The sequence below is a fragment of the Cygnus olor genome, chromosome 18 (genome assembly GCF_009769625.2).
Source record: "Cygnus olor isolate bCygOlo1 chromosome 18, bCygOlo1.pri.v2, whole genome shotgun sequence".
NCBI classification, from domain to species: Eukaryota; Metazoa; Chordata; class Aves; order Anseriformes; family Anatidae; genus Cygnus; species Cygnus olor.
This window is the reverse complement of record NC_049186.1, coordinates 5,406,400-5,428,012: the sequence shown is the minus strand read 5'-3', so window position 1 is coordinate 5,428,012 and position 21,613 is coordinate 5,406,400. Positions and strand designations below refer to the sequence as shown.

The following is a 21,613-nucleotide window of genomic DNA, read 5'->3' as shown; positions in this document are numbered from 1 at the left end:
GGTGAGTAATAGCAAGTGTGACTGCAGAGAAAACCCTTGCCTAAAATTAAGATCCCCGCCTCGCTTGTCCTGGTATTTCAAGCCAACCCACAAAACCCCACATTTGTCACTCAGGCTTGCTCGTAAAGCTTGAAATCACCTCTTTTATTGTGGCTTGTGTTAGCAAAACCCGACTTCTGTGCCCAGCTGGGTGTTATTTACAGCTGACACGAGCCATTGCCAGCTGCTGCCCTGGGGGTGCCCACAGTGATACCACGCGAGCCCACCCCAGCAGCTCACCAGCGAGGGCTGGGTGCGCTCCTGGCAGCGGCCGCTCCGGGACCAGCTCGGTCCCAAGTTCACCCCGTGCCTCCTGCCACCTCCAGCTGTGCTCACAGAGGCGGCCGGTGCTGCAAGATCTTAAATCAGGACATCCTCGCTTTGCTAAACTGCAGTTTGACCATCTACTGATGGGAAATGGTGGGCAATCGCGGCAGTCCCTGAAGGAAGGCACATGTGGGGCATGCAGGCACGGGCCAAGCCGGCCTAGCTGCTGTCCATTTCCCCAGCTAGAAGGGAATTCATGAAAAATAATTATTATATTTTTCCTTCTAATAGCTGGCATGAAATGCTCACAGTGAAATCCCGGCAGAATGGCTCAGCTGAGGAGGGCCTGGTCTCTCCTTTGGCTGGAGGCCTTCCTGAGCAAGCAGGCGCAAGCCCCGTCCTTCCAGGGCGAAGCCCTTCACCAGCCCCAAGGGATTTCGGCAAGACTTTCAGGTCCTGCAGCAGGACGTCTGCAACCAGCACCTGCAGTTCCTGCAGTAACAGTTCTTTGCACAAGATCTCAAAGCACTTTAGAAATACCCAGTTTCACCACACCACAGTGAAGGAGGGAAACAGCCCCATACTCACAGAGGGGAAGCAGGCCTGAAGGGTACGTGAGAGACTTCTCAAACGAAGATCCAACGTCACATCAAGAAGACAATTGTATACATACCGCCTATGCCAAAAGATTTACTGGAGCCAACGCTAACTGCTCCCTGTGCCCTGCCTTTCTGTTCAATGGCATAGTACTATCCAAATGTTAGGATTGGATTTAGCTTTCATAGGACAGTCTTTCTGCCACATAACTGATGAATCATTCAGGCAGATACTAGATCTGGAGACATACTCATGCACATTTCCTCCTGCCCTGCTCCCATCCCCACTTCCAGAGCAGAAGACAACTTTCAGTACAACTTTTCTACTTTAGTATTTAAAATCTGCCCCTGTACATGGGCAGCGGGACCAGGCGATCCTTTGACCCTCTCTAAGCCCTTTAAAAAGCTGAGCACCGCTCACTCTTCCCATCAGGGAGCTACCAGTGAGTGCCAAATACCCAAGACAAATCTGGGTTATCAGGTTTTTATGAGCAAGGCAGAGATTCTCACCAGCATCTAGCTGGCCAAAACCTGCACCCTCCTAAATCGTGCAGCTCCACTCAACCTAATACTAGCACGAGCCTTACTGCGTGACGGGCCTGGCCTTTTGGTCCCACAGCTTCAGCAGCACCAAAACTTGCTTCAATCCTCACCATCTTGCTCCAAACGTACCAAGAAGACCATGATCAATCTTATTTCTGACTTGCTCCTTCTCTCCTCCCCGTAGACTATGCCAAGGTCTAGCATTCACTGACAAACCACTGATTTAGTTCACTAACATCCATGTTAAGGAGACGAATATTTTATTTCTTCTAGCCTGACTCACCCACTCATTTATTTTTAAAGGCAGCAAACATCCTGGTCTCTCTGCAGATCTTACCACTTGCCTGCCCTGGTGAAAAAGACACTGTTTGAACCAAGGAGCCAAGTTCTCATCCAAACAAGTAGCTAAATATTTCTTCTCTCAAGCAGATTTGGTTGTGGAAGGATACTAAAAATAATTAAACAAATAAAACCACTTGTGTTTGTGCTGATTGCTTGCATCTAAGTGGTGCTGGGCTAGAGACCTGGAGACTTTGTACAAACTGTTTTCTAGGAATATCCATCTGGAAGTAGAGTGTAAGTGGGACACATGTTTTGAAACAGAGTGGGAGCCCTGGAGTACAGAGTGGTTTGACAGACCCACAGCAGCAGCTTCCTGCAGTGTCTTACAGTTGGACTGATAATGATTCAAGAAATCTAGAATTGAAGTAATTTAATTCCCAAAACAGGATTTATTGCATTCTCCCTGGGCTGTAACATCTGTCTTAATATCTGTCTTAGTGCTTTCCTTCTCCACCCACCTCTTGCTACGGAAAACAAACCCAAGTACATCAGCCAGCCTAAAACAGTTACAACTTAGTAAAATGGTTGTGTGGGAGGACAAATACAATGTAGAAGAGCAGAATTTGGAAGATGTCCACACCAGCTGGTCCAGGAACTTTGAGGTGGCTACTTACAGCTCAGAAAAGGAACAAAGCCAAGCAAGGTTTGGCTCCTGGTTTTCCAGGGAGAAGAGCTACTAGGTAAGGTAGAACCACACCACCTTAGAGTTCAGACCTAGCTGAATACAGCTGTCCAGATATCTCAAAACACTAAAAAAAAAAATAAAATTAAAAATGGGTAAAATCAGGGATTGCTGTCTGGTAATTAGAGACAGATTTTAGAGGCACTAACTTTTTGCTGTCTACTAACTCTGCTTTGTTCCTCAATGACTACTTTCAGCAATAGATTGCAAAGGATTACAAGGACGACTAGTCTGGAAAAAACAACCATCTTGGTAAAATGTTGAGCAGCTGCGTCACCAATTTACAACAGGATCCGGGAAATGAGCATTTGTAAAGATTTAACACCTGATTATCATTTCACAGAGTAAGCCCAATTCAAGAGAAATCAAGTGACTAATGCCACCAATGACAAGCCAAGGCAAGAAGAAAATCCCTCTGTACCAAGCAATTTTGCTGTTGTTTAAATTCCCTCTGCCCCCATCCAAAGCTACTAAGTCGCTGTCAACTTTGCCCATTGAGACACACACACACAAATGCACAACGCCAATTTTTGAGCTGATTTCTCTTTACTTCACAGTCTCAGCAAAACAAATCTGCATTCAAAAGTCATTTCACATTAATATATTAATCAAACATTTTCAAAATAAATATATATTTTTTAAAATAACCATTTCTTTACATCACTGCAGTAGCAATTCTAGAAAAGTCAGTGCACAGAGAGTAGCAATTCCATTAATCACCTAGACTCAAACGAAAAGAAAACAAGAGGTGGACCATTTTTCTCTCCAAGCAGGCTGCATGCAGTAAGTCTCAGCAGTTCCCTAGCACATGATCTTTCTTCACACTTGCTGGGACGGATCTTCTCTCTCTCACAGACACTGTCACAAGTCAGTAAAATCTGATTTGTGCAAAGCTTTGTACAACGCAGTTTCACAACCTGGTTACTGCCCAGTCCTGCAGAGGTTCTGAGCACTACAGTCATTGCTAATGAGATCAAAGAATCAATGTCACGGAAGGAACATGCTTGAACCCTCAGTCCAGGGAGCTGACATTCCAGTTACTGAGAAGTGAATTCACAGCTGATCCAGGAACACTAACAGCATTAAACAACATTCAGCTGCACAGCTCAGTTATACCCAACAACTCATTCCACCTTGTTGCATATTCTCTCAAGTGCTTCCAGGGCAGAAGCAACTATTTTCTCCCTATTACCTGTTAATTCACCAGTTAAACCACAGGATAAAGATGCTTCACTGGCCAAAAGATGTAACTTGTTACAGCAGAGGAAAAAAAAAAGAGTGCATTAATGACTATAAAGACAATACCCAGGACTTAGTGATCTCAAGCCCACATATCTAACTAGCAAAAAGAGACAACAGAAAATTAGTGTTCCCATATGATCTGTAACTAGTTAGATGCTACTAATCAGCCAGGGGCAGTAGGGGCAGTACGTTTTCTTAAAAAAAGGAAACTTGTCAGCATCACCATAGTGCACAGCAGGAAAACTTGGAGGGCTATCAGATTACTTGTCACGATGGTTAGGAACGACTTATTTGAAAAAAAAATTAATAGATATCTGCTAAATTTAATAGATATCTATTTCCTCTGAGATTCCAAAGGTTCCTTTTGAAGCCCTTTCTCGGTAGGGGAGGGAAAAGTTGGATGCGACTCTCTGGGTTGAGAGGGATACCCAGAGACACTCTTGGCAGTACACCAAGGTAAAGTCAAGACCCCCCAACAGCCTTGTTTCTACGTTATGAGCTTGTTAATTATGAGTCTGGAGCAGTTGCTTACTCTAAAGAGGTACAATTTAAGTATGAAAGGAAACAGACATAAAGGAAACTATCACAGACGAAGAAAACCTCCAGTTCTAGTGATGGCGTGCACAGGGAGAAGGGAATACTGTGGTAGGACGGCAAACCCTCAGAGCTCTACGAGGTACCAAGGCTGTTGAATTCTCTCCCCTTGCTCTGCACATATCTACCACTAAAGTCCAGGAAAGCCATGTGCCTTGAGGTAAGACTCTACTCCTCAGTGTTATGGGCCATGCCCCAAGATTCAGCCAAAATGGGAAGTAAGAAAGCGATGAGTCGTGGAGAAGTTCTCTGGTAGCTTATTGGTTTTTCTTATCCTCTGGTGGGAAGTACGGAGGAGGGGGTGGCTGGTCCTGAAGTAAAGACAGTAAAAGAACATCAATTCATAGCTAAGGAAAACAAAACAAAACAATCGATTCAGACAAACTTTGCTGTGTCACTGAGAAAAAGAACTGCTAACACAACATGGTACTTTTGAACCTTTGCTACTTGTACATGATTCTGACTCTTACAAACAGAAAACCCCTCCAGAAACTCCATTTTAGCACAGACCAGTTTCCTTGATGGAAACATGGACTAGTTTTGCAGACAACAAACACTCAAACTGATTAAAAAAAAAAAAAAAGAGGAACTTACCGTGGGCATATAGACATTATGTGGGTTGACTGGGTTGTAGTAAGCACTGGCAGCAGCTTCAGCTGCTTTCGCTTCAGCTGTCACAGAAACAGAAGTTACAGATTTGGGGACATACTGAGAAATTTTATAATCAAAATTCCAGTCTTGGCCATTAACTGTTACAAAACATTATCTTACCAACCCTCAAGTTCCAAAATAGCTACAACATAAACACAACAACCAAACATTAGCTCTTCTAAATAGCAAAGATTCAGTTGCCACAGGACTGTCAAATGAGAGGCGAAACAGACCAAGACTTAGTTTGGAAATGTCACCTGGAAGTTGCTTGTTAGCCCACATATAAACACTAACAGCTGTTTTGCCTGAATACAGACAATAACCCTTAAAAAGGCAGTCAACCAACCATCCTTCTTGGGAGTGAAGATACATAACAAAAATCAGCACAAGTTTATAGCAGCTCAGAGGATTTACTTAGTAGGAGGTAATTTAGGAAGACAATCCAGATCCTTTATTTCTGCGGAATACAAAAGTCCTGTACGCCTTTCTGGATCAGTGCCATCTTCCAAATAATAGTTCAATGATGATTGGTTGTTTATTCAAACCAGAGACAAGTTAAGCTTACTCAGATAAGTGTCCTTATCTATGAGAAATCTATGGTTCTGTCCAACCACAAAAGCTAATTTCTCATTTTTTCCCACATGCAGACTGTTCAAAATCATGTTCAAAATCATTTTGATAAATCCAAAATGAATAAAAACAAGACTGACTTTTCCCCAGCTCCTTTCCATTATCTGTTCCTCAGTTCCAAATTGTTTAAGCAAAAGCAAACAGGTTAGAGGGAAATAGGAAAACAGGGAGCAGGTATCAGCAAAGACGTATTTGCTAACTAACACAGACAAGAAACATATTTCAACATCAATTTCTTTTTATTCACCTAACAGCGCAAGATTACCACAACAGGAGAATCACAAGTGTTGGGTGGTTTGTTTTTGTTTTTTTTTCTTGTCACAACAAGAACAAATCCAACTGAAAAGTATCTGCTGATGGCATTGGTGAGAACCAGGCTGGCCTCCACACTGAGCTGGATATACAGGGCTGAAGATTAGGGGGGCTCCCTAAGCCCCCTCTCCTAAACACTTTTAACTTAAGTGGAACTCCTAAGTTGACTCTCAGTTCCCCAAGAGGTAAGACATGAATTCTCAGTGAGGGTAATAAAGCTATGACTTTTCTGAGCAGTAACACTGATGCTCAACAGCCTCAGCCTCTTAAGCAATGATTCCTTATACATTTTTGCACAGCTGTTGTCAAGAAGCAACAAGAGAAAGTCTGTCCACTTCTCCCAGTAGCCAGTGCTATGGACGTTATAAAGCAGCTGCGAGCTAATTCCCCTGAAGACAACTCTTACCTGCGGGAGTGGAAGGCAGATCAGGACCACTGGTGGGGGGTTCCATGGGCCCCGGGTAGGGCGGGGGTGGAAGCTGCATGTAACCCATATCTCCGCCCCCAACGGCGGGGGGAGGATAAAACTCTGTCAGGAAAAGGAGATAACACAGCAAAAGACTTAACTCCTTTGGGTGGGTCACAGCATACACCCAAAAAAAGCCACAGGCAGATACATTAAGAAACAAGTTACACAAGGCATCAGATCCAATGTAAGAGAGAATGTAAAATTAGTATTTCTTTCCCTTTTTTACTTATTCAAACTCTTGCTAACTAGAATCATCCCCATTCAAGACCCTCAGACTTACCAGGAGGAGGTGCTGGGTATGGATAGCCCCCATTAGCTGCAGGTGGTGCAAAAGCATAGGATCCATTTGGCATATAGGAATAGCCATAAGCTCCATTGGGCACTTCACCTCTGGAGGCTAAAGAAGTACAGATAAATTCACCCCATCAGAACACCAAACCTGCATAACGTGCAGACCAAGAACTACAACAAACTTAAAGAGTCCCCATCTGAAAAACTTCAATCCTAATAAACCCACTGCTTGTTGCACGTGGAAAAAAAATGTTTTTCTAAAGCAAGTAAGTTGCAGATACAGCCTGACACTCACACGGACTGGAATCCAACCTGTTCCAAATTAAAACTGCCACTGCTGTAAGATTAAGGCAACGCCTCCCAAAACCACAAAACTAAGTGGCGGAGACCACTAGGCTCCCGTACCTTGGGATGCCACTTGCAGCATACGCTGTCCAAACTCGATAGCGCCCCCAGCTGAAAAAGTCATCTTGAACGTGGCAGATCCTTCCCAGCCGCCTGCAGGGAGGGAAGACAGAAATCACAATTAAGGAGAAGCCGTTTTGGTGCTATTTAGCTTCTGTGCTTTATCTACAGATGTCCTGTACATAATTCTTTAAAGAGCTTATCCCATATATCCAAGAAAAAACTGCAGATAAAGCAAGAGAATTACCCTATTATCAGAAAATTTCACACGGGACAATATTTTCAGGTCAAGAGACACCTGAAGAAAGTATCAATGGGGGAAGACATTCAATAGCTTTCGGAAGTTGTGCCTGTTATCACACTGGCTGCCAACAGACCAAGCTATGAGAAGTGCTGGATTTACTTTAGCTTTGTATAAGATTAGTGCAGAATACAGGGATTTTGTTAATCTTGTTTGCTAGAAGGCTTTTGCAACTACACCTAACTGTCAGCTATAAATTAGTTTGGGAGTTCGACTGCTCAGTGAAGCAAAGAGCTTAATGAAAAACACGGACCACATAAATCCATTAGGAGTCCATAGAAAATATATCAAGTTAGGATAATAAAAAAAATAAATTAGCAACATCTCATATTACAGGCTAAAAAAGAAAAACATGCACAGCCCACAGTCCCAACAACGCATCAAAGCAGTAGCTGTGTCAGTGCTGAAACAGGGACATGTAGATTAAAGAACCTTTGGAGCTAAACCAGACTCTCGTGGCTGTTAAAGCAACATCCTCATTAAAGGAGACAGCCTCTGGGGAAAACTCGCAGAGATTTTAGCTGAAGCAGTTTGCCTTTCACACAGTTTACAGCGTTTGTCCTTACTGCTCGGCCTTTCTCTCACGCTGGATGGTCCCGTTTTGCTCTGATACAGAAGCTGTAATGCTGATTTCAGGATAACAGACCGAAGTCTCCTAAGCACTGCACTGTGATTGCAGTGACACAGCTAATAGAATAAGTGAAGCTAGAGATGAAAAAGAGTTTACTGAACCATGCCTTGGTAAAAAGTAGAAGTACAGAAGAGTGATTAAAAAAAATAAATCGAAAAAAAGTCTACCAGAATCTTCCAATTGAACATAAAATGAAACTATGAAACCGCCCCTTGAAGATTCCCTAATTTCAAGATAGTTCATTCTTTTCCAAGCAAGTGTCATTTTACTTCCAAGATGCACTACGGCAGTAACATGTTTTTCCTTGAATTTCACAGGAAACGATGGAGAACGGTGCTCTGGAGATCAGCACCTCAAAACCCACATAGATCCAGAAAGGATCACGCCTGTTTGTCATAGAAGGATCTGGACACAGAACTAAGAAATAAGCCCAACTGACCAAAGCTAAACGACATCCTCAGTTTTGCCACCGCTGCCTGCTCTCTGCTCTGATGTTTACTCAGTGAGATCACTTGGTTGACTGGACTCAGAATTTTGTACAGAGGGCAGGAATGAGATCAGTTGCAGAACAGATCTGTTCATTGTCACTGTGCAGACAGCAGACAAGGGGAATATTTTTAGCTGCTGGTTTCAAAGAGAGAAAAGTATTTTAACAGTACTGTAAGAGCCCACGTGGTCAGTATCCAAGTTTAAGTTGCACTGCATACTTATTTCACTACAAACTACACATCCTGTATCTTAGTTTAAATGCATATCAGTACCATACATACCTCCTGCCTCTGCTTTCACTGTACCCTTGATATAATTTGCGCCAAAGACAGGTTGCTTAATTTCACAATCTTTCAACAAATAAAAGGCCATCCCAAAAGACTGCATAGCATCCTTTCCCTTCGATACAAAGATAACCTAAAAAAGGAAATAACATTGCAAAGGGTGTTTAAAACAAACAGGAAACGCAGCCCCAATTTATTATCTGAAGAGACTTCTCGATGGACTGAAGCTGCTTCCCACACTTAAAGATCCTTGTCATTTCTGCAAGCCCTAAGCTACACAGAACAGTCACAAGGGTAAACTGAAGCCTCATGGCAATAAAGCCATCCAGAAAGATTACACTTGCTAAGATAATACTCCTCCCAATTTCTAGAGAACTTGCTGCTCCGCACAGCTATGATTTAGTAGCTGAACTGTTGCTTTCAGCATTTCCAGACCACTGCTAATTTCCAATCTTGAAGCTGCCTAATGGACTAAACAGCTGCTTGTACAAGAAGTAATCAGATTTATTATCTTTTGACGAATAGACAGGATACGCAATAATGCTTCCCAGAGGGAGAGGATGAGCCATACTTCAAGGAGTAGTAGATTATCCTGACTTTCATGCATTGAAACCATTTAAATACAGAATCATGAAGAACATTTACCTCCTTACGCAAGATAAAGCCTTTTATTACTTACTCTGTAGGGAGTCAAGAAAACACTCCCTTTCTTGGTCCCTTTGAAGGCATCTGGCATAGGTTCGATATCACTGAAGGTAATTTCTACGTGATCATAGGTCATCAAAACGCTGTAAACAAGACGGGAGAAGAGACATGGTGTTACAGTTCAGGCAGAAGTGCAAAATGCACACAGCTTACTGACCTACCATAACTGGATTTAACTTCAGGCCAATGCTCAGCAGACAAAAGTCAGTCTGCTTGCAGTTTTTTTTTGTTGGCCGCAGTAGTAGTGGCTGCTTGTTCTCAGCCCTGTGCTCCTTCCTCAGCGTGCTGGCACAGCTGCTGCTGCTTGCGCAGCCAGGCCGCGAATCTAGTCAATTAAACTGAGCAAGATCTCAATATAAGTCCGTTTATTAAGTTACGCCGCATTTCTGCTGGACGAGGTCCCTCACCTGGTTCACCACCGCAACAGAGGAAGGACCGCTGGAGCAGGCGCTGCTCAGGCTCGGTCACGCAACGAGGCTGTCGAAGGCCCAAGCCATCGCTTGGGCATCTCAGTCACAAAAATGGGGTTGGGAGGAACTCAGTCTTGTCCCCGGCCTTCGGTAGCCGGGGGGGGGTGCCGGCACTCGCGGCCTTCTACCCGTGGCCCCGCACCTCCTTTTTCCAGCCACCCCCCCCCCCCCACACCAGCCCGGCACCTAAAGGGTTAACCCCCCACAAAATGGCGGGGGGTGCGCGAGCCCCCCCCAGCACCACGTGACCCCCCGTCGCCCCGCCCCTCTCTCCCCCTCCCCTCCCGTCCCCACCGGACCCCCCGAGGAGGGGCGGAAGGGGGCCGAGGCCGCCCCCCGGGGCCGGAGGGGGGGCCGCGGGCCGGCTCCTCACCTCTCGCTGTTGTTGATGATGACGCCGCCGCCCTCCGAGTGGTTCCTGTTCAGCGCCATGGCCGCAGCCGCCGCCGCCGCTTCGCAGCCTCGGGCCCGCTCTGCGCATGCGCGGCTCGCGGAGATGTCGGTGGGATGGGGCCTCCGCCGCGCGCGGGGCATGATGGGAGTTGTAGTCTCCTGGCCCCCGACGCCATGTGTCCCTCCCCCCCCCCAAAGTGAAATAAAATAAAAAATCTGACTTGGGGGACGTGGCTCCCGGCCCAGTTACTGAGCGCTGTGAGGGGTGCTTCCACCCTTCTTCTGCCCAGAATCATATCCCGCAGCTTCACTCACCACCTCCATCCTCCCCCACAAAGCCCCCCGGGGCCCACCCGCCACAGCCTCGCCATCCGTGAGGAGATGGGCAGCCCTATGCAATTAACAACCAGTGTTAATTTACTGAGCCACAGCCAGCTGCTGAGATTGTATTAAATTTTCTGTTTTCTAGACATAACAGAAGAAGTAATCCAAAGAGCTAGTCTCCTTTTCAGGAGACCTCCTAAACATATTTACAAACCCATTAATCATCTGATTACACAGCCCTCTGACCATATATAATAAAATTATTTAAGTTATTTGGAGCCTGCCTCATTTGGCAGCAGTCTTCCCAGCTTCCTATTTTAGTCCATGCCACGCTGCTCACAAGGAAAGCAAGGGGAGTTCGCCCAGCACCCTGACAGCTTTCAAATCCGCTTGTATTTTCTTGTGGTTTGCACGTCTTTTTTTTTTTTGGAAGACGTTTCCAGGCCAGCCCACTAGCGGCTGAAATGTTTTTCCTAGCAGGCTATCCAGTTTTGCACGCAAGGTTGTTTCCTTTTTTTTTGTACAAAAAGCACGCAACCACAAGCAATTTAATGCTCTTTGGAAGCCTCTCCCAGGGAAAAGCCCATAAGTAAAAGAAATGGAGACAAAATTGGACTTTCACTGGGTGGTCAGGGCAGAATTCAGGTGTTCAGACTAAAAATCCCACAAATCTGGTGGTACTACATAAAGTGAGGCTTAGTCCCTTTAATAGCAAATATGCCTGCTTGGTTTCCATCATTCTTTTAATTCAGGCTTGATGCACATTTTGTGTTTCATACACCTGCAAACAGTCTTTTGTCCAATATTGGATGTGCACCATGCTTTGTGTTCCTAGTATTACCCCTTTATATTCACAAAGGTTACTCTGGAAGGACTGAACAGTCACCCTAAAAAACAGGACCCTGTCTGCCTGGAGGAAATCTGGGTGCAGGAAAATATCTGTGGTGTTGGTGTAGCTTTAGGTTGGGTATAATCTGCTGCTCCAGGTGAGCAAGCAGGAGTTAGCTCTTAAAAAAAATAATAATAATAAAAAAATGATTGCACAATTTCATTAAAAGGGCTCCTCATATTATAATGCATGAATATATATTAAGAACATACATTATCCAAAATTTTATCTTTTTACATGGCTTTGAGCTTTTCCCCGCAGTGCTTGCAGCCCAGCCGCCTCTAGCTCTTTCTGAGTGCCTGGGAATCAGCTGGGGTAGGGGGAAAATGAGAAACGCTACACAATGGAAACCAGATTTAAATAAACGCAGTGACATAATCTGCACAGTTCCTGGCAAGAAAAGCACAAGTTTGTGCTTTACATATCCGCTTTTTCAATAAGTTGTAAGTTTCCCTTTTAAGAAATGGTTATAACAAACAGCCTTGATTCCTCTCCTATTAAAGTCAGTAGCAGACATTCACACAGCTCCCACCACAGCTCCCAGCTGAAGCACTGCCGCCTCTCATGAACTAATACTTGCCCAGTGATGTTCTTCTCATAGCTCCAGCTGACATTTGGTATTAAGAAACTCAGCCTTCATTTTAAAAAAAGTGCTGGCATGCATGGGAAGCTCTAAACCTCCTTGTTACATGGAAAACCTTGGAAATTTATACTCAGATTAAAACACTAACGAAAAAATGCCTAACCTGTTCCTTTCAACTTTGTTATTTCTAAGTCGAGGACAGAGGTATAAAAGAGGCAAGGAGGGACTTGAGACATCCATTGTTTTGAACTGCCCAGAACTGACAATATTGCTGTTGGATTCCAGGATTCTTCCGCTCCTTTTGTACTCGAGCAATAAAAATGTGTATTTGGCACAAACCCCTCAGACGCTCTTGGAAAATAAAATCTCTGCTATTTTATGCCAGATGTACAGGACACGGAAAATATAAACAGGGGATAATAGGACAACTTCAGTGGTTTGGTATTTAAAGGAGAGACAACCCAGAGCTATGTTTGTGTAACATTTAATGGCAAATCATAGTCTCCACCAACATTATATTATTCTGTTACAGTTTCTTCACACACTGTAAAAGACTCTACAATAACTGTATATTTAAAAATCCTAATTAAAAAGAGGAACACTCTGTGACAGCAAAAATAACTCAAGGGAGCATGGAAAGGCTGTTTAAATTGCTAAGTGCTATCTATCTAAACTCACCACATGCTGTGTTTATCCTTTCATTTACAGCAAAAAAAAAAAAAAATCAGAAATCCAAGGCTGGTATAGTGCACATTTCCTAATCATTCCAGTTTACACCCCAAATTATTGGCAACACAGAGCAAACTCTGGTCCAAGACCCTGAAAGGATTGCCCTCATCTTAAATCGGTCAGAATTTGCTTTATGCCCTAACCCGCCAGGATTTATAGCACTTCCAACCAGGATAAAAAACAGCAGCAGGAAGGAGAGGGTTTGATAACACTTTCCAAACACACTGCATCTACAGGAGCTCTCCAAACCCTCTGGAAAGCTGCACATCAGCACCCCAGCTATGGGGGCAGACAGGAATCGAGTGACTCGCCCCCACTGCAGACAGCAGTGGCACCAGCAAAAGCAGAGCCCAGGCTCCTGACGCGTCCTCCTGCGGCTGCAGGGATGGAAAGGGAGAAGTATTGGACCCCTGCAAGCCATCTCAAACCTTCAAGGAGCAGAGGCTCATGTCTTTGCGTTGGGCAACGCAGGGAAGGGAGGGATCGTGGCTCAAGCGCGCCGTTCCCCCAGGGAGCCATCAACCCGCCCACGGCCAAATGAAATGGGGCAAAGGCCCAGATCCACTGTATTTACTCTGGCAAAACTCCTCACTGCAAACAGTGGGAGTTTTGCCTGAATAAATGACATTTGGGGCCCAGACCGAGCCAAGACACCAGCCCATATGCGAGATCTCTTCCCGCAGGCGTGCAGCACAGACCAAGGTTACCTTCCTCTTCCTCCCAGCACATCACCAAGCACAGGCTGCCGCACGTCTCCAGCCTTCTTATCTGGCAAGGCATTTCTGATACTAAATGCTCTCTGCTGCTAACAAAACAGCACCGATGCCTGTGCTGTGTCACTGCTGACACCTCGTGCAAAGGCTGTTTTGCAGGAGGGAAACTGGCGCGAGCACAACAAAGTGTTTTCGAGGTAGGAGCTCAGGACGTGGGGAGTGAATTCCCATCTGGGCAGCATTCCCGCTGGCCGTGACGATTTCATCCTGAGAAGGGGAAATTGGGAAATTCCCTTCATTCAAGGGAAGATCTACACCCCGCTTCCCACCACCTGCAGCATTTCAGGAGGAGCGGAGAAGGAGCAGTTTCGGGCACATCCCAGTGGTCCCCTCTGTGCATCAGTGCTCCAGCCCTGCCCTGGGGATGGGGAGGCTGCATTCGGAGCCCTCAGCCCCGCATTTGAGAGCTGACAGCAGTGGCTGTTTGCTGGGACCTCTGCCCATGCCAGCGGGAGCTGGCAGCATGGGTAAAGGAGCTCTTCAAGCCTCACTGGTTAGGTAAATGTGGCTAGAACTTCAAACCTCTTGGGTTTGTGGCTGCCTTTTTTTCCCCCATGTTCACTTTTTTTCCCTGTCTCCCTCTGAATATACCACTATCATTTCCAGCTTATCCTCTGGGGAATACATATATATATTTATTGTATATTTAGCTATGTGGGACATTTTCCATCCCTGCTGACTGTCGGTGCGTCATCACTGACTCATTCACGCCAGCAAAGAATCTGGCCCAATATATTTTCTCTCTAGGTATATATTACACAGCATGACGATTCTGTAAAGCAAGCTTCAAGAGGTAGGTAGCCAACTAATCCCAGAAAAAATAAACTTGGAGGAAGGCAGGGTGGGCTGAGACAGGAGCCGCACTGTGCTGCCTCTGTAACGTCTTCAGGGCAGAGCTGGAAAAGCTCCTTTAGGACACACGAATGGGCATTTTGCCTCTCAGCCTGAAGTTTCCACCTTTCCCAGAAGGGACACTGGCTTGAGAGTAGTTTTTGTTAATTGTTACTTATTCCCAGAGCTTAAAGTGTCATTTAATAACTAACTTTACTTTACCTTTTGTTGATGCACTCACTCACAGCTCTCCCTAAGACACACCGTTTGCCCCTGGGAATACTCACAGCACCTCTTTGTTGCTTGAAAAGCTCTCTAAGCTATGGGGTACATTTGCAGCTCAAGTGTGCCCAGGGTACTTGAAGAACTGGGAGTTCAACAGTGTTAAAATCCCCTAAAATAGCAGGGTCATCAAAACAGGGAGGGAAAATTTGACTGTAAGGCTTCTGAAAGCAGTTCCCCAAGAATGTGTTTACTGAAAGCACATCCTCAAAACTGATCTGGGCTGCTCACTTTGTTTCTCAAGGCAGGAACTGTGCTGGCATTTCTCCCCTTTCCCAGGCGGGATGTTTGGCCGTGGTAGGGAATAGCTCGGGGCTCCAGCACACGCAGGACCGCGGCTTTTCCACAGCATCCCAAACATGGGGGAAGGCAGAGATCTTCGCTTCCCGTTTGTGGCACTAATCGGTGTCGAGCCCCGCGGGGAGAGGCTTTGGGGTTCGCCCCATCCACGCTGGGCTTGCTGCTGCAAAGGCACTTCAGGAAGCAGCGTGCGGGCGGTGCTGAGCCCACGCTACGAAAAGCGGCAGCGACACACAAGGCACAAAGCAGGGACCCACACGAGTCGCCGGGCGGCACGAGCAGGTGGGGAGGAGAGGGAGCGGGCAGCCCGGCACCCCATCATGGCCTGGTGATGGGATTTGGTCGGTCAGGCTGATGGTTCCACTTGGAGATCTCGAAGGTGTTCCCCAACCTAGGTGGCTCGATTCTGCGATGCAGCGGCACTTCTGAGCAAGGTGCTGCGCCAAGAGAGGACCATCGCGACCCCAGACACACAAAGAGGGAAGTGATGGCGGTGGCCTGCTGCAGGAGAGACCCTCCAGGGCCTTCCCGTCCCTCGGGGAAGTTACCGGCGCTTGAGCACCGAAACGCAATCTTTCTTCAGTGGCCCGATCTGCAGGTGGGCATCGACGCTCTCCAGGAAGAAGGCCGGTTTCAGCCTGAACGAGAACAGAGAGGTGAAGTGATGGTTGATCTGGTTCTGGAAGGGGTCTAACTGAATCTTCGCAAAAGGGGAGGCCTTGAGCTGCTGCAGGCATGTCATCTTGGAGTCCTTGACTCCATAGAAGGTCAGGGCCTTCTCCGAATACTCCAGGAAGACCCCGATTGTGTGGAAAAACGGCTGCTGGATGACAGACTCAAAGCCACCAAACCAGGCCACGTAGTTCTGTCCGTTCCACTGCAGGCAGCAGGACTTCTCGTTGCGCCCCAGGCGGCAGCGGTTGTAGGCTTCCCGGGGGTTGAAGTCCTCAGTGACGACACCGATGCTCACCCAGCCGTCGATGAGCTCCACCTCCCAGTAGTAGTTGCCCCGGTTCATGAGGTTCACGCCCAGCACTTGCTCGCAGTTGATAAAGCGGATCGGGCTCTCCGGGTAGGGGATGGGGCAAAGCACCCGCTTGGCTCCCTTGGTGCTGAATAGCTGGATGAACTTGTCGGCCGTGTCACTGTCCAGGTCAATGATGAAGGCAACTGTGCAGGGGAGGAAGAAGCACGAGGATGATGAGGGAGGAAATCCCCCCAGCCCTCCCTGCTCTGATCCCCTGCTCCAGCATTCAGCAATTCCCCTGCTCCTTTCCGACCCCAAGCAGCTCAGTTTCTGCAGCATCCTTAAGCCATCACCCTGTCCTCTTGCTTTTAAATCCCATGGCTGATTTCAGATGATGCGGATAAGGGGCTCAAAACTGCGGCATTCCCATACCCAGGGTGAATACAGGTTACTGGTCAGAGGAGAGAGCAGATGGGCTGCAAATCGAGCTCAACCATGTTATCAGACATCAGAGAATCCACCTGACAGACTGGTGATAGGAACATCCCACGTGAAAGCAGGCTTCAGGCAACCACAGAGAGCCCAGAAGAGCTTTGCCTCCCTTCCTCGCCTGCCCCAGTGAGGCTCTCCGATCTCCTGCCCTGTTCCAGACCTTCCTCTTCCTCGCCCCGCTGTGACCCGCTCACCCAGCGCCCCAACAGAGCACCCCCGGGCTGCGGCCAGTTTACCACCACCAGCTTCCTCAATTCACACGACTCTCCCACGTGCTCCTTCCACCAAACCTTCCCTGCCTCGCCGCAACTCCCTGCACAGCCCCCGAATCACGCACTTGCTGCCGACCTGCATCCCACCACTGCCCTGTGGCAAATGAGGCAGACGCACAAACCCTGATCTAATTTAACCAAGGATCCAATTCGCCCAGGGCTGGAAGGCAGCCGAAATTACATGCCTATAGCCCCCTGGCAGCTGCTCTGGCAGAACCGCAGGCTAGGGAAAAAATCACCTAAACGGATTAGTGCCGTCGTCAGGAAAGCGAGGAGACTTCCCCATTAGCTGAACAATATTTCCTCTGGCGCACGGCAGCAGGACCAGCGCCTGCCGGGCGAGCGGGACGGAGCCGGCGGGGAGAGGAGAGAGGGGAGATGGGCCATGGCAACAAGTGTCAAAGCAAAAGGCTGTCGCTTACATTTCAGGAAGTAATCGCGGCTCTCCAGGCAGGCGGGATTGTTCGGCTTGTCTGGAAACCGTGACTCGGTCATTGCTGAAAAAAAATGAAAGGGATAGAAGGGTTTGCCACCAGTAAAGGTGCTGCCACTGCCAAGGGTGTTACTGAAGCATCACCCTGAGCTGTGGCTTTGTCTCCAACTCTCCCTGCACATCCCTGCAGGATCGGGAAAGGAAAGAGGCCACTTTTTCCACCCCAGGGGGACAAACAGGGGGCAAGGAACTGGCTGCGATTCCCACAGGAAAACGAGGGAGAGGAGGGAGCTCAGCCTGGATGGGAGCACAGCCAGGGAGAGTCCCCAACCTCCAGCCACGGCAGCTTCCCACCCCTGGCAGCCCTGGGAGACTGCAGCCTGTCTGATGAGGGGATTGCCTGTCCCAGAAGAAACGGTCCCCTTTCACGGGAGGCCACTTTGGCCACTCGCCCCCTCCCGCAGGGCCCTGCCTAACTCCCAGGCTGTTTGTTGCCTCTCAAGTCTCTGGTCTCCGTGGAAAAATTCATAAAACCTCAAGGAGGAGGCGTTAGCACAGACAGCGATTGTGCAACTGTGCCTGAGAGAGGGGCCAGCGCTACCAGGAGCCCCCAAGCCCGCAGGCATCTCCCGTCCACACGTTTGGGTGCCCTGCACAGCACCCATGGGCAGAGGGGCCGGGTGGGCACAAACCTTCCTCCATCTCCTGGAAATTCAGCCCATCGACGCCTTTCCCCTGCAAGCGGTCCCACTGCTTTTTGCAGACAGCCGACAGCATGTCCTTCACGGCGCACACGGCCTGGGTGCATTTGGTGAAGTTGAGCTCGTTCTGGAAGCTCGGAGCCGGAGAGAGGTTGTCTTCCATGGCTATTTTTAAGGCTTGAAACTCCTGAGCCAAAAAGACAGAATTTCAGGAGGTTTCAAACACGCCGAAGTTGCCTCTTGTTCCGCAACCCCACCCTGCCCCGGAGGATTTGGGAACTGGCAGCTCGCAGGACTTGGCCCAAAATCAGGCTTGCAGAAGGGAGGAGAGCCTGGCCACGTGTTTCTGGCGCCTTCTCTTTGCTCCCTTTCAAAGCTGGGCTCTGACCGTGCCCGTCTCCTCCCCAAAAGGTCTCTCCTGGCCAGCGTGGGTGCAGGATGGGGCAGTGAGGCACCCCAACCTCTGCCTCTGCGACCCCACACCTAGGTACTGAGCCTGGCCAACGCATCAGCTTCTCCCGAGTCCTGGAGAAGGAGGGAGGTGGTGGAGAAAAACGCTTTGAAAAAAAAGCGCGGTCCTGCAGCAGCAGGATGCTGCAAACAGGGTGGAGACCCTGCAGCCTCCCATCTCAGGGCTGCCTGCACCCAGCTCCACATGAAACGAAACCAAAACCAAAAGACAGCGTCTCCAGCTCCTTCCCCTCACCACCAACCCACCCAGGCACCTGGAGGAAGTAGATGGTGTCCTTGCTGGGGACGTTCTGCAGGTTTTGCTTGCACTGGGCCAGCTTGGCTCGCCTCTCCTCCTTCCAGCGGAGGTCGAGCTCGGCCTCCCCCAGCATGGAGCGCTCCCCGTCCTCGATGAAACCGGCCACCTCCTTCTGGAAGGTCGCCAGGACCTCGGAGGCTTCTGCAAAGAGCTTCTCGACCCGCTCCTTCTCCTTCGTGGCGACACCCTGAGCACGGGGAGAGAGGCGTCAGTGTCACAAGGAGCAGGAGGGGAGCACCCTGGTCCCCTGCTGCCGGAGCGGGGCCATGGCGGTCACCTTAATGAGCTCCACCATCTTCTTGGTCTGCGTGATGGTGACGGCCAGCTCCTCCAGCTCGTTCTCCACATTGCTGAGGAATTTGGCTTGCTGGGCCTGCGGGCACAAAGGGTGAGCGCTGAGCTCTGCGCCCTGCTCAGAGCCCAGCAATAAACCCTGCCAATCCACAGCTCACACGACTTTGCTTTTGGGCTTCAGGTGAAGGGTGCAAGGAGATCACGAGTTATTTTCCCCACTTCCTCCCTCTGGAACCCTCTGAACCCATCCAACCTGCAAATCTCTCTTCTCGCTTGATTACTTCTGGCAAAACTAGAAGAGCAACTGGGCTGCAAAGTGCAGTGCCCACCTCCGTGCTCCCCGCTGCCCTCTCAGCTTGAAACAACAAACCAGGAATTTGAAAGCAAAATTGTGCTCATTCTCAGGCAGTGATTGCAGCGAGCACCAATAAGCTGCATGGCCAAGGCTGGAAAAAGCCACCTGGGACTGGTGCAGAAACCAACGGGCAGCCACGGGGCACTGTGGCCGCTGGAAATTTCTTGTAAAAGCAAAGCAAAACAGCTCGGGAGCACAGGGTGCTGTTTTGCTGCAAAGGAAGCACCGTCCGAACACGACGTTTCCTGGAGGGCTATTGTTAGCACCAGCCCGTTGCCCATCACGGGGACAGGTCCCTTGGGTGCCAGCACAACATCGCGCCCTTTGCTGGGGTCGGTTCCCCGCCAGAGCTCGGTCCCTGCAGCACCCATGCCCGGAGAGCTGGGGCAGACGCTCTCCCTGTCCCTCCTTCCCACCCCGCAGACAGTGGCGACGCTAAGCAGTGCCTGTCTCGGTCCAGCAGCTCCTCGGAGCTGGGATCATGCGTGCTTTCTATTTTAAGGCCCCTATGACTAATCAGAAGGGTTTCCCCGCAGCCCCAAGAGCCCGTGAAGAAGCAGGAGCCGGCTCGGGGCTGCCGCTGGGCACCTGCGCCCCAGGCTCACGCCTGGGATGAGCAAACCCCCCGAGGTCCCCGACGGCCCCGATGCCACCACACCGCCAGCTCCATCGCCCTGCGCCCCGCGGAGGCCCCGTGCTGGGAGCCCCGGGGGTGTTCGCGGGGTGCGAATCTGGGAGGTGACTCAGCCGCATCTGGGAATGGGAGTGACGGAAAAAAACCCCGCTGCCAAAAGGCGCAGCACAAAGGGCTCATGGAGCGGGAGCAGCGGCCGGGCAGGGAGCCAGCGCGCGGAGCAAAACCTCCTTGACGGAGCTGTGGGAACGAGACGGAGAGGGCGGGCACCCCATTGGGGCGGCGGGGCTGGGGAGATCCCACGTGCCCATGTCCCCCATCCCCAAACCCAAAGGGACAACGGGATCGGTCCGCCCACCCCACGTCCCACGGGGCACCCCAGTGGCACGCACCCCACACCAGGACAGGGTTCCCCGTGGGGAACAGGGTTCAACACCCACCCCACGCATGGCACCCCACTGCGATTCCATCCCTGCCACACCCACAGCACCGACACCCACCCCTCGCCGTGCACCCAGCGCCCACCCTCGCCCCGTTACATCCCCCCGCATCCCCCCACCAGCCCCCCACGCACCTCCTTGAGCTCCCGCTCCCGCTCGAGGGGCACCACGTCGTGGGCTCGGTGCTCGTGGGCGCGGCAGCGGGGGCACACGCACGTTTGCTCGGCTCGGCAGAAGCCGTCGAAGGGCTGCAGGTGGCGGGGGCACAGCCCTTCTTCCAGCCGCCGGAGGGGAGCGACCAGGCGGTGGGATCGGAAAGCGGGGGCTCGCCGGTGGGGCTCCAGGTGCGCCCCGCAGAAGGACGCCAGGCACACCAGGCACGACCGAGCCGCCGCCGCCCGAGCCCCCTCGGGGCACACGTCGCACAAAACCCCCTGCTCCCCTTCCTCCTCGTCCTCCTCTTCCTCTTTTTTCTCCTCTTTCTCCTCTCCCCTCTCCGGCCGCTCCTCCTCGGCTCCCGGCGCCATCAGCGGGCTGGGGGCGGTCAGAGGGGGGGAGCCGGCTCCGGGAGGGCTCGGGCCGGCCTCGACGGGGGAGGTCGCGGGTCCGGCAGCCCCCAGCAGCGGCAGGACCTCGCACAGGGCTCGGTTCTTGCGGAGCCGCAGAGCCGCCGGGAAGGGCTCCTGGCACAGCGGGCAGCGAGCAGCCGCCGCCCCGCCCGCCGCCGCCCCGCCGCCGCCGCCGCCGTCGGGGGGGCCCGTCCTCCCCCGGAGCTTCCCCAAGCAACCCTGGCAGAAATTGTGCCCGCACGGCACCGTCACCGGATCCTTCAGGATGTCCAAGCAGATGGGGCAACCGAAAGGACCGTCGGGCAAACCCGGCACGGCGAGCGCCAGCCTCAACGCCGCCGAGGTGGCGGCGGAGGGGACCGGCCGGCTGCTCCCGGCGGTGGCCTCCATCCCTGCTCGCCCCCGCGGCCCCAACGGCCCCGCCGGCTGCTGTGGGGCGGGAGGGAACCGAGCTCCGCCCGCCCGCTCCGCCTCCTGCCCGCCGGCGGGGAGCCCCGGCCCCCGCGGCTTTCGGCTCCTCCGAGCGCTGCTGCGCACCCCGGGGCCGGGCGGGGGGCAGCGGGAGCCCTACCCCCCCTCCCCCCGGGCAGTGGCCGTGTCCCCGGGGATGGAAAGGGTACCCGGTGTGCTGGTCCTCGGG

General features: G+C 50.5%; 2 protein-coding genes across 4 annotated transcripts; both read right to left on the bottom strand.

The window, feature by feature from the left end:
- Positions 1-2,996: 2,996 nt before the first annotated feature.
- Positions 2,997-10,472, bottom strand: WBP2 (WW domain binding protein 2). 3 transcript variants are annotated; one of them, XM_040530440.1, is made up of 8 exons: positions 10,317-10,472; positions 9,448-9,556; positions 8,766-8,901; positions 7,064-7,156; positions 6,648-6,764; positions 6,305-6,427; positions 4,900-4,976; positions 2,997-4,616 (listed from the first exon to the last, which is right to left on the bottom strand). In XM_040530440.1, exons 1-8 carry the CDS (start codon positions 10,373-10,375, stop codon positions 4,563-4,565), a joined length of 768 nt encoding a protein of 255 aa, XP_040386374.1. In that variant the 5' UTR covers positions 10,376-10,472; the 3' UTR covers positions 2,997-4,562. The 3 variants fall into 3 exon arrangements, with proteins under 3 accessions (XP_040386374.1, XP_040386375.1, XP_040386376.1); XM_040530441.1 differs by lacking the exon at positions 10,317-10,472 and adding an exon at positions 9,881-10,128; XM_040530442.1 differs by lacking the exon at positions 10,317-10,472 and adding an exon at positions 9,635-9,777.
- A 2,128-nt stretch (positions 10,473-12,600) lies between these two features.
- Positions 12,601-21,412, bottom strand: TRIM47 (tripartite motif containing 47). Its single transcript, XM_040530686.1, has 6 exons — positions 20,539-21,412; positions 18,959-19,054; positions 18,638-18,868; positions 17,904-18,099; positions 17,201-17,275; positions 12,601-16,217 (listed from the first exon to the last, which is right to left on the bottom strand). Exons 1-6 carry the CDS (start codon positions 21,361-21,363, stop codon positions 15,592-15,594), a joined length of 2,049 nt encoding a protein of 682 aa, XP_040386620.1. The 5' UTR covers positions 21,364-21,412; the 3' UTR covers positions 12,601-15,591.
- Between the last annotated feature and the right edge of the window lie 201 nt (positions 21,413-21,613).